This window comes from Hipposideros armiger, unplaced genomic scaffold, assembly GCF_001890085.2.
Source record: "Hipposideros armiger isolate ML-2016 unplaced genomic scaffold, ASM189008v1 scaffold_104, whole genome shotgun sequence".
NCBI classification, from domain to species: domain Eukaryota; kingdom Metazoa; phylum Chordata; class Mammalia; order Chiroptera; family Hipposideridae; genus Hipposideros; species Hipposideros armiger.
The window spans coordinates 3953697-3966667 of record NW_017731454.1 but is presented as its reverse complement, the minus strand read 5'-3'; the positions used below and the strand labels follow the sequence as shown (position 1 = coordinate 3966667).

Genomic DNA, 12971 nt, shown 5'->3' with positions numbered 1-12971 from the left:
GTTAAGTCTCAGACTTAGGTAAATGTTGAGCGTTTATCTTCCCTCATTGTCATTAATATTAATTGGGTTAAATTCACTAATACATTTAAGATCATACTTAATAATCAAAATAAGAACTTCAAATATTTGATGTTTTTATTTTCTCCCAGTTAGTCAAGTATGAAGAACACATTGCACTTTTCCCAAGTATAATTAAATAATAGTGCTTTCAAATAAAAGCAATGGTCCTACATTTTTTAACATAGTGATAGCGTTTCATTACCATGATCCAAAGTAGCTTTAGCATATAGATTATTCATGTTTTTCAGCAATAAAAATACATTTTATGCCTCCCAGTATTTGAAAATAAAGCATCATAGCTATTCTTTTTTAGACTTGCTAATTTGGCCTCATTTTTATACAAGTATAAAATGACAAGGATTGGCCATCTTAATTCATAGTGGTAGAGTGAAGAAACTGAAAACTAAAACATTAGTGTACATTTTTCTGGAAAGAAGGTCCATCGTTTTCATTCAGTTACCAAAGGACCTGTGTCCTGTGTTAGGAAGCATTTGCCTAGATGATTCTGGTTTTCTTCCAGTGTTATTGGGCAACTGAGTGCTGTCTAAACAGGCACTTTTATATATTTTTGCATCCAGAAAGTGGTAGCGCCTTTTATATAAATTTTTTTTTAAAGCCTAGATGCTATTTAATAGAATGGTTTCTAATCAAATAGGGAAGAGTGGTGAATGCTTTTTTAAACTTTATAGGATATTTAAGTATGTTATGTAATTTAAATGTAAATTACAAAAGTAGAACTAAGTAAACATTTCTAAAAGCAAAATCAGGCAGAGCACATTAATTCCTTATATCTTAAATCTGAGACTTCCCTTAGGGGGATGTATTTCTCAATACAAGGGAAAATTTTAGTTTTTTTACATTCTCTATGTAAAACCACTAATTTCACATGAAGGAAAACAAAATAACGTTATTAGTAATTTTCATGTAACTGTGTTCAAATAGGTTTATAATAGCATATCTTATTCTATAGTTCTGGTAATACCAGTCTAATAATAATTATCTTCCTTATTAATTCTTACCTTACTCTTAAGTTTTCAATTGTTTTGACTTCAGTGGTGGTCTACTTCCTGTGGACAGGGATTTGCCTTTCACTGACTGCTGTTTTCTGTGGATTAGAACAGTGCCTGGCACATAGTAGGTATCTAGTGAATGAATGTAAAATATTAGTTGGCAGATGTACTCAGCCAACATCCATGGTACCCCTCTATTAAAGGGCTTGAAAAAGCATCATTGCAATAAATCATACTAACCCACAACTAGAGCCACATACACAATTGAAGTGTACTGAAGATAAGTTTTAGTGACTATACTGTTACTTCAGAAAAGTCCAAAAGCTTGTTAGAATGTATAACTTCCCTTTGGTTTTTGAGTAGGAAAGGAAATCCTCTGTAATGATTTGAAATACACCTTCTTATTGTATTCATAAATTAGTACTATACAATAGTAGTTTAAATGTAGTAACTTTTCTTTAAGGAGCTAACATTTAGGTAGACCAGAGTTGGTCTTTAAAAGCCTTAATGGACACCATAGCAAAATTCCTATTTCACTTTTTTCAGGCTATTTTTGACAAAGGGGTGAATAATGGTGACATGACAGACACTTAAAGCTTTATTGGAGCTAACTTAATGGTGAGGTGGAAACTGGGAACATTACCCAAACAATCCCCCCTAGCCCTCCATTTTATTTAGCTTGTCTACCTGGCCTAAGTTCTTTAATTACAGTAGATTTTGTTTTTTAAACTTGTAGACTGCTTTCATGACTCAGGCTCTAGTTCTCATTGTTAGTGATTGGTATTTGACTTAATTTGATGGTAACTGCCCTAGGTATAAGGTTGATATTTGCATTTCAGGGGAACTGGCCCACTCCCCCAACCCATTTTTAATCATAGACTATGAAACAGTGGCTGCCTAATCAGACCAGATTCAGACTAAGCCATTTCTTGATGCCCTTCTTTATGCTGTTCTTTGGGGTATCTAAACGTGCTATTTATAAACATCTTTTTTTTTTTTTTTTGGTCCCGCCTGCAAACTTTTTTGGTAGGCATTCGCCTCTTGCCTACCTCTACAACTAAACTGAAGACTTGTTAAAGGTGAGTAACGGGGAATAAGGTTTCTATGTTCTGTGTTTGTAATGACCAGATTTTCCCTTCTGTTTATATATTGTTCTGATGTAAATAACCTCCTAGTTATATACAATTAGACCTTTTGTAAATAAATATAATTTATTATAAAAAATATGGCACCTTTTACTAAATAACTTGTTTGTGTCGACTTTTACCTTTAAGCACCTCATGCAGCAGTTCTGTGCTGTGAGGTGCTAGATGCCAGCTTTCTGTTTTCTCAGTGTAATACTTCTGTATGAAAAGATCGAAAAAGTACATTAATACTTCTTCATGCATTTGTTTTTTACTTGAAATATTTTCTTGGAAATAGAAAAAAGTTTTTTTTTTAAGTTTTACAAGATGGAAAACTAATATATTAAGCTTTTTGTATGAACTGGGATTATAGTATATTCATCTTTGCAGACATTTCTGGTACAGTTTAGGAAACAGGTGCATTTAGGGCTAAGAAGAGTTTTATCAAATATTAAAATGAACAGGTATGTGAATTTTAATGCTTTTGGGTTGTTGGAAAAGTCATGACGCATTTTTGCAACAAAAAAACAAAAAAATATGACTTTTCCGACAACCCAATAATATAAAAGCATATATTCCGGTGCAAAATTAGGTAAATTCTACACACACAAAAATGGTTAATTCTACACAATCGAGTATATGGAACCAGCAGGGTCTGGTGGATATCAAGCTCTGTTCTGTGCTGTGTAGTGCTGAGTCAGCAGGCACACTGGGTATTCAGTGCAGTGAATTTTAGTAGATTAGGACTTTTTAGTTAGAGATTTGGGAGAGGGGACTTAATTTTGAGTCATTGGTAAACATCTTTAAAAATAGTGCTACTGGTATATAATGTCCTTATACCCAACCTCATTTAAACTTATTCCTGTAGTTTGGGTTTGAAAACATTCAGAAATTGTAGAATATTAAAAGCCTGATTTCTTTCACCATGAGGAACTTTGTCCTCATCCGAAACTAACTAGAGATTCTTGCTAACTGCTGAACTTAACTTCTGCCCCTCTTTATAAAATATAGCTTCAACTACATTGTATGACTGGTACAGTGGAAAGAGCACTGAATTGGGAACAAAGAATAATGCAACAGTGATTTCTAAAGTGACAAGTTGACACCCCTCTAAGCCCCTCTAAGTTGTTTGTAGCCCCATATATAATTTTCTAAAGTACAAATTTCCTTACTGCCCTAAAAAGAATATACTAAAAACAATTTACTACACTTTTCTGATGACTTGGAGTTACCATTACAATGATAACTGGAAGGAATAAATTAAAAGGTATGATTTTGGAGATGTATCCCGTACTGCCAAAATCTCTTTGATTCCTTCGTTCCATACAGCAAGTGCTCAAGAGTTTGTAGAGGGAGGCATTTCACTTAAACTCAGAATCTAAATATATTTGGTAAATTTTAAGTAACAAGACACTTTAGAAAATAAGTATACATAAAACTGGCAAAACCCTTAAAATATTACCATCGAAAAACTACAACATATTACAGAATAGTAGTGTAAATAGTTTATTTGCTCATATGCCATGAAAAGACCAGAAAAGTAACATGAACTGCTTTTATAAAACATTTCTAATATTGCTAAGAAGCAGCCCCATTAATAGACAAACAGAAAAGAACATGCCAACATTGCTGTCTATTTGTAGATTAATAAATAGGCAATTATTTTAATAGATGCTCATCAGCATTGAGCTTTGGAAAACAGCTGCTTGTGGTAAAGGACCAAACTATGTGTGTTGTGTATCTCTTGGTTGAGTAGCTTTTTTCATCAAAATGAATGCTGAGTCAACAGACAGAATCTTGGCATGTTCTTTTTAAAGTACATGTTTATGAAAATGTGCTGGCAGGTGGCAGTTTTAAAAGCAATCTTTATGTAAATAGGTATGCTAAAGTGAAGAAATGTTAACTGATCCCTAAACTGTCCTTGTAGTTAAATATATATATTAAAAAAAAACTATAAGTTAAAATAACATTCAGATTGTAGCATAGGCTGATGCATTTTTAAACAATATTTACAATATTACCCAGAGGCTTAGGTGGGAATTAAAGAGACGTGTAAAAACCATAAAAAACTGCACCAATTTTATAGCAAAATATCTGTACATTTAAAAAGAGATCATATAACTACACATTATCCAAGGAAAATTGGACCTTCACCAAGGAGTTCACATAAGCACAACATAAAATAAGAAATTCAGTGGTTAAATACTATACAATAAACTTTACAATTAATATATTGATGTAATGTACCAAGAAGGTAAGCCAGAAGCAGAATGTATATTATGAAAAGTACAAATTAGCTTCAGTCCAGTTTTTGACTTTGGAATGGATCAAGTGCCCTGCCAGAGAGGAAGGAAAAATAACTGGCTTGGTTGGCCATTTAGTCTCATTAAACATTATTTCAACTTAATCCCAATGCGAATATTTTAGCAACTTAATTGCAATTCCTCATAAAGTAATCTGGGAAATACAACTACTTAGTTTTGATATATGATGCTAAATATATCTTCTCCAATTTACAGAAGTGGCGGTGGGAGGGGCGGGGAACGATTGTCAGAGGAGCATAAGGCCAGGTTACTAACACTACTAGCAGAAGTAATCTTGAGTACTTGATAGAGTTAGCAAACTTCTTCCTGACTAGCAAGGCACCAATTTCTGTTCCCAGGTTTGACCCATAATGGTCCTCAGAAATCCTAATACTGATTACTGAGATGTTAAGTTTAGTGCTAATTAATAAATATATTTGCATTATTTGTAAAGCTGCCTCTAGCTGAAGAACACAGTACTGCAAATAAGTTCTTGGCAATTTGTATGCCAGCATATCCTTGCATTCAATACCGGTGAATCTCTCCAAGAGCATCGTACCCTAGCACAGAAGTAGTGGAATGAAGGAGACAACTGAGCGACTTCTGTGCTACTTTAATTGCATCCTTTGTACTTTGCTGGGGCTTGGCAATGGACAGAAGGAGCTCATCATGTGACTCTTTCCTTTTTCCATGCTGCAAGCCCTTAAAATTACCAAGTTGATGGGTATGGCTGAAACACAAAATTAATTCCTTCAAAGACATCTCAGCAAATGAATCCCATAGCAGATGCATCCATGTTATTTACAACTTATCAGGAAACCAGGGTGGGCCATCATGGGATAGTCACAATGGCAGGTAATGCATGTAATAGGAAATTTACAATTTGATTAAAAAATTGAATAACATACTGGTGTAAAAAGATACCTAATCAAATCAAATCCTATTGCTTTGATTAATCTGAGCAGGTACTTCCACATTTTAGGCACTTGTTAACAAAGGTTGAAAGGAGAGCCCATCATTTAAAAATTCCTATGTGTTTGCTAAATCTGAGCCCTTAGAATATTTTACCTATGTTCAAGGCTGCAGTTAAATGGTAGCATATCAAGTTCATGTAGGCGGTTTCTTTCGCACACACCCTCTATTCAGACAGGCAAGTCTCAGGTTCACATGGTTATTTCGGCACCATTAACAGAACGCAAGTTCTGATCATCAAAGCGCCGCCTGACACTTCTCCTCACCGCATCGGCTCGTCTGTATGGTTGGTTTCTAAGATCTGTAAAGAGGAGAGCACCAATGAGAGAATTGCAACCTTTAAAATCCTGGGTCTAAGCAAGATAAAGGCCAGCTGGCAGCCAATCAAAGCAGCTTGTGTAGAAGAGTCAGCTAAGGGGCCCTTCAAACACTTGAGTATTTGAGCCAAAGACATGTACCCTGCCCTCAATATTTACAGTCAAACAAAACAGGATGTAATACTGGTGGGATTCTGGAACTTTCAGGAAAACGTACAGGAGAGGAGATTGCTTCTGTCACTGGCCAGAGAGTCGAGTTAGCTGAAGCCTTATTTTGAAATGTTTCCTAAACTGGAAAAAGCTATGGCTTCGGTGTTTTGTTTTCCCTTTCCTTCTGGAAACCTGAATGCAAACAATAATTGCAATGAATTTTAAACTGCAATATTAATAAAAACTGCCCTTTCCTGTTATCTGAAGTTTTAATCAAGGAAAGAACATATGCTCAGTTTACAGACACAGGTTCCATTATTTTTATCCCCTTATTAGCTGAGGTCAGTTTTTTTATTGTGTGAATTAGAAACATAATTTAGCTCAACCCATGAAGTTAATCAGTAAATCAAAATAGTACTCCATTTCTGAACATTTCTTTCCTGCCACTCAATTTTTTTTTTTCATTAGAAGGGAGAAATTATATGGGCTCTCCTGTGTTCTTCAATTGGTATTGCAAATGCACAGAATACCTAACATTTAAATTAAAAAATTTAAAAAGCCTTGTTGAATGGATCAACAACTGCATATCAGTCAGTTCAAGTAGGCATTGTTCTAGAGGGATAAGGTGGGGTGAACAAGAGGAATATTATTTTATGTAAGCACTCTTACTATGAAAGCATGCTATCTTGATGAATATGACAGGTAGCCTCCTTTTGATGGAGTCAGAGAATAGTGAAAAAATAAAGCTGATTTCGTACTTCTTCCCCTTGTTTTGTTTAATTAGTGTATGTTTCCCTTTCATTCACTTAGTATTCTTGACTTCTGTTAGGAAACATTCTACGTTTAGAGAGGGAAACACAAATAACAGAATGAAGCCAGACTGAAATTGTTTTTATCCCTTCACCTACTCAGTAGATTGAAAAGTGGAACTGATGGGCCATACCTGGCCCAAGAATGTTTGGTCCTGACTTATATTTAATTTAATTCAGTTCATTAAAGTTAATTTCCTAGTAACTAAAATAAAAACCAGGGTGTCTGATTTCTCTTAGAAAACTGGAGGATTTGGCAATACTGGGCCCAAATCCTTACATGGCAAAAAGAAGCAGAAGCTGAGTAAGTGCAAGAACAGTGCTCTCAGGTTCAGTGCAGCCCCCACCAACTCCTGACTCATTGGAATTTGGAAACTTGCCCAACTCCTAAATTCAAGCAATGTATAGTTTAGCATACCCTCATCCTCTGGAGCCTCCGCTTCCGGGCCCAGAGGTAAGGGAAGGTCAGGAGTCTGCTTCAACTAAGGACATGCAGCGACCTGCAACTCTGATTCCTGAGTTCTCTGAGCAATTAGTTTTAAAGATCTAATCCTCCTTCAAAGGTTATAGATCATGTTCCCTGGCCAGGACTTGCTCTCAATTTCTTCAGATAAAAGGGGTTAACTGAGTAACTCAAAGGCCAAGAAGGGGGGGTAAGGGAAGGACAGCCTAGCACCCAAAGCCATCAATCACCAGCAAAAACCTTGCCCAAGCCATCACACTTGAGAACATGGAAGCAGGCCAGAAAGAGTCCAACAGAGAGAGGCTCAGCTTCACATCATTGGGGAATAGGGGTACATAGACTTCTCCCTGGTCAGACTCTCACCAGTATTACCCTCAGCCATAGACTGAAACCATTGATCTGCATACAGAGAGAGGAGGAAGCTAAGTAAAAAGTGATGCTTGCCAGCTCTGTGTATCCTCCACCACCGGTGTGCTAGAAGAAATCCTTACCCTCGAGTGAACATTTGGAAATTTAGTGATATTATTCTTCTTTAAAGCTAAACAGAAACAAAAACAAAAACAAAATGATGGTTAAGTAAAAATGGGATGAAAATGGAAAGCAATTCAACTTAGTGCTTAACATTCCCGGGCGTGTTAGCCAACAGAGGAAGAAGGCGGGAGGCCATTTACCATGAGGTGTTAGATAAAACAAGGGGAGGATGAGCGTGGCTTCCCACCCAGCTTGCTGACCACCCAGATCCAAGCTGCTTTGAAGTTTGGCTCCAGAACCACAGATAGTCCAGCAGCAAAACCGACAGTAGACATTAGCCAAGGGGATGATCGCGTCTAGCCTTGTTAATAAGCACTGGTGGGTAACTACACTGCAGAGCAGGCAACAACATACCATGTACTTTGATATCTTCAGAGACAGCGGAACATATGTAACAAGTGCAATTACAGAAGAGTTAATGCCATAAAACAAACACGTCCCCGGTTCCATGTCAATCTCAGCATGGGAGTCAAACAATAGCTATTTCCATTTAGAGTATGTGCTTCCCTTGTCTCTTTTCTAATCATCTGCACACTGCAGAGAAGTTTGTTCCTCATCTAGGTATCAGGAACCAAGCCCAGCCAGTTACTTCTTGGGGAAATTTGATCATTTTATTTCAAATTCTAAGAACAGTACAGTGGCATCTTCTGATGATAAGTATTTGCTATTAGTATTCTGGTGCCACCATCCTGACCAAAAAAGCAAGTCCAGATATGACCTCATCACAGAAGAACTACCCTGGGTTTGACATGGAACAGAGACACCAGGGAAGAAGCATGAATGAGAGTAAGACGGTGAGGAGCTCCTAAGCCTTTGTTTTTCACGTCCTGTCTCACAGCCTTACTCCAATAATGGAATTGCTGATAGCTGAACTTGAACATGACACTCAGAGGGAAAAGAGGTGAGTATACAGCTGTGGATTGCCCTGTATCAGCTTATACGGACTTATAGGTCAAAAAAAGCTCCCTGTGTTAAGCTTTTACCATGAGCTCCATTTCAGTGTGGACGGTGGCCATGAACTGTGTAAGACAGGTAAGGCCAAATCTACAGCTGTGCATAGTCCACAGGTCCTTCTGAAAACCATTCTGCAACTTGAGAGCACCCTGCATTCCTGAGCTCTTATACAGCAGCTCGCTTTTACTATCAAAGCATGTTCAATGAGTACAAAAATAAGGCTATTTTAATATCTGTAAACCTATAAGAACACAGTGCTCAATAAATGTTAGGTACAATAGTTATTGTTATTAATGACTACCATGTTTTATTTAAAGATATTAGCCCCAAAATCTTAGAAGCAACCTAGTTGGTCCCAATCCTGATTCTCAAAGAAGTGTTCTATTTACTACTTTTCTGAAAATTTCTGCAAGCGATTCTATGAATGCAACTCACACACATCCGGACAGTCACAGCTGTGTGGATTTGTATATGTGCTGAAAGGTGCAGTGAGGGAGCAGTTATGGCTGAAACGCAAACCCATGCAGCATGACGACAACACACAATACAACATGGCAGAGATGGCGCTTCCATGCTAGCATGGTGGGTGGCCCTGACACACACACAAGGGGTCATAAGAGGTCAAAAAATCTGTAGCAACCTTGTAAGAGCATCAGGTGAGAAAGAGTAATAGTTTAGTAATGGTATTCCTCAGTGAGAACAGGTTCGCAGAAAAATCGAGAGCCACGCTTGGCGGTGCGAGCAGTAAAGGGCACAGTCTTCAGCACTGCATCCAAAATGACAGCCAGACAAGACAAACAGAAGAGAGTGAAAAGCCAAGATCGAGTGCATTAGTACCCGGTTAGTGCCTTGTTAATCATATGGGGGAAGGGGAAGGGAGGAGGAGGAGGGGGACGGGGAAGGTAATAGACACCCGAGTCAGGTCAGGTCATGAAATTGGACAGAGTCCCTCAGTCTGGGGCTGGGTGGTGGGCTAAAAGCGGAAAATATCCCTAGGAGAATAAACAATGCTCCATAAGCAGAGATTCACAGTCACCTCCAATGGTAGATTCAGGATGTATATATTTGCCCTCACAGGCAAATAGAAACTGTACATTTCATTCATTTTATAAGCCAGGTGTCACTAAGATGCACAATAGGCTGATGGCAAAGGAACTCTAAGTTCTTTTTTTGGGGGGGGGTGGAATTGGGGACGGGGACCAGCGAAGTTGTTGTTCTTCAATCTTTGTTGTGGAGGGCGCCAGTCGCCATCTGGCTGCCCGTCAGCAGCTCGTGGCCTCTAAGCTCAAGGTGCTGTGTTACAATCTTACTTGCGGCTAGGCATAGCCACCATCCCATGTGGGAGTCAAACCAGCAGCCTTGTTGTTAAGCGTGGACACTCTATCCACTGAGCCATCTGGGTGGCAGCTCAGTTCAAGGTGCCTTCAGTCTTAGTTGTGGGCAGGGGTAGCCCACCATCGAACAGGCAATCTTGTCATTAGGAGCACGTGCTGTCACCAGCTGAGCCATCCTGCCACCTGTTGGCAGCTCAGCTCGGGCGCAGAGTCACTGGCCCATTTGGGAATCGAACCGGTGGCCCTGTTGCTCAGAGCTCGTGCTCTTAAGCTAACTTTTTTTTTTTTTTTTACAGATATTATTGGGGAGTTGGGGGAGGGGAACAGTGTTGGGGAATCAGGGAAGGGGAACAGAACAGACAGTTGCTGTCCTTTTGTTCTTCAGTCTAGTTGTGGAGGACGTCGCTTCACTGGCCCATGTTGGCATTATCATTGCGCTCTTCCTGGGTGAGGCAATCTGTCACCGGCCACTGGACTGCCACTCACCGCGGCTCACAGCAGCTCACGCCCGCTGTCGGCCGCTCACGGTAGCTCATGGCAGCCCACTGCAGTCCTGTAGCAGCCTACGCTGTCACCGGCGACTCACGGCAGCCCAGCTCCAGGTCGAGCTGTTGTTCAGCATCTTAGCTGTAGAGGGCAGTGTCACTGGCCCCCATGTGGGATCCGAACCGCGGCCCTGCTGCTCAGAGCTGGCATCCCAAGCTAACTCTTAACCAACGTGCCACTCAGATGGCCCTTAAGCTAACTCTTAACCAACTGAGCCACTCGGCCAGCCCTGGAACTCCCGAGTTCTTAACGTCCAAGGCTGGCTGCTTCTCTGCCTCTCAGTAATGTTAATCATGGCACTGGGGGTAAGAGGTGCTCACTCAGGGAGGTCTAGTCCTGGTCTTGCTCAGAGCAGAGCTTCTGCCTCAGTGAGGGGAGGCAAGGAAAGAGGCTAAATTATGCAGGCTTTACCTGGGGCCACCTGTAAGCCATGGCAGGGCGAACACTAAGATACCGGCAGGTCAATATAGACCCAGAAAACACCTGTACTGTACTGTATACAGGGACCAGCATTTTCACCCGCCACTTACCTATCCACTCAAAACCTACACTGCTTTACTCCAGGTCACGGACTCTTTATTGGCTTCCTTTTTAGTAATTGATTTCCTTATTTTATTTCCTTGGGTCTGAGCTGGTGAAAAAATGTGTGGTTTTGGCGCTTTGGGATTCTTATTTCTAATGCCGACTAAGCTAGTAACAAGAAATGAGAAGTCAAAAGTGGAAGACATAAAAAAAAAAAAAAGTCTTAAGAGTTTAAAAAATTAGGACAATTGGGAAAATGTGAATGATGATTGGATATTTGGTATCAAGGAATTGTTAGCTTAGGAGGTGTATGATAATGGTATTATGGGTATGTTTGTTTGCTTTATTAAAGAGTCCTTATCTTTTAAAGATGCATACTGAAATATTTCCAGATGACATTGTATGTCTTGGATTTGCTCCAAAATAATCCCAGAGGTTGGGGAACGGGGAGTAGGAAGGGGCAGGCACGTGACGTGATTGGCCCTGAGTTGAAAATTGTTGATGGGTGATGGGTACATGGTAATTCATTAAACATTCTCTGTACTTCCCTATACCTTAAAAATTTCTCACAGTAAAAAGTTTTAAGCATCTTAAAAGCTAATAAACAGTATTCAGGTGCAACAAACACAGCAGGAAAGTCACTTGCAGCCAACTGTCACAAGACAGTGACCCAAATTATTATCCCGATCTGTAAGAGAGAATGCAGAAACTCTAGAGAATTGGGTCCAGCAGGAAGCATTAATCATATAAAAACCACGCGGGGTCAGGCACCCTTCTTAGCTGACAGAAGGACCATTCCCTAACCCTGGGCTAGAAGCTCACTGGCCCTTCTGAATGAAAACACCCAGCTCCTGACTTCTCATTGTCTTCAGTTACTTTGAATGACTAAAGAGGCTTTCAAAGAACATGCTTGAAAAATCTGCATTAGTTAGTACAGACCCCTGAACGGGTCTTGTCCATAGTATTTATGAAGCAGGCAAGTGGGGGGGAGTGGCCATGAGGAAGAAAATGGGGCTTGGTGACAAACTGACGACAAGGGAAATCCATTAGGGAGAAGGAGCCCCGGTGAAATCCACAGGATTCCAATGATACTGAGAAATAAAGAGATTTTTCAGAGAGAATACTGGGGTTCTTTGACAGGGAACATACCGGCTACTACAAATACACTTCCAACACCAGCATGGAGTCTCTCTGCATAATTCTGGATCTGAATCAAGTTCACTGAAGAACGTGTCAACTGGACAAAAAGCAGCAGCCAAATCTGCAAGGGGCTCAGTGAGGCTGGGGACAGTGGGGTCTCCTGGGCCACGATGAGGAAATATCTTTTACCTGTGATAATATCTTCAATGGCACCATCTTTTCCTTCGTATACATGTCTATTATCTTTAACTTGACGCCTTCTTAATTCCGCAATTAATTCTTGCTGCTGCCTCTTCGATTTATGAGAGGGAGACTGAGGAGAAAGAAGCACGGTGTGGATTAGTGGGACCAGCTCCCACTGGAGGTCTAAGAAAATCCAAAATGTGTCTGAGCATTATGTTTCTAATAAGCAGCCTCAGCCAGAAACGCAAACAGCACCACCCCAACACTGTGCTCAAACAGAAGAGCACTCAGAAAACTTCGGGGAAGAAAATGAACTTTCACTGAAGATCTCTTAAAATGTGACAATGCTACACAAACGTGAGCGTCCAGCTTCATTCCAGTTTTTGCTGAACAACAAACATAACCAAGGAACAAATACCCATTTGCCAAGTTGCCAAGCCATGGAAGGAAGTGGTGGGGATCGCGGGCAAACCCGGCTGTTCGCCCATCCCTCCTGCCTGCCTCCCAGGAGCCATCGGGCCTCCGTCGCACAAGGCCCATCCCGGGAAGGAGC

The 12971-nt window shown here is 40.0% G+C and overlaps 1 protein-coding gene across 9 annotated transcripts in view; it reads right to left on the bottom strand.

Annotated features, from left to right (window-relative positions):
- Positions 1 to 3676: 3676 nt before the first annotated feature.
- The window catches only part of FMNL2 (formin like 2), a 297656-nt gene continuing 288361 nt past the window's right edge, over positions 3677 to 12971 (bottom strand). For 2 of the 9 annotated variants that reach the window (XM_019646515.1, XM_019646519.1), the window contains 3 exons: positions 12425 to 12548; positions 7653 to 7746; positions 3685 to 5770 (listed from right to left, as the gene is read on the bottom strand). In XM_019646515.1, the coding sequence (XP_019502060.1) occupies position 5770; positions 7653 to 7746; positions 12425 to 12548 (219 nt within the window). In that variant the 3' untranslated portion in view covers positions 3685 to 5769. Of the gene's footprint in view, positions 5771 to 7652; positions 7747 to 9333; positions 9460 to 12424; positions 12549 to 12971 lie in introns of all 9 variants that reach the window. The other 7 variants (XM_019646518.1, XM_019646521.1, XM_019646516.1 and 4 more) reach the window with 4 other exon arrangements.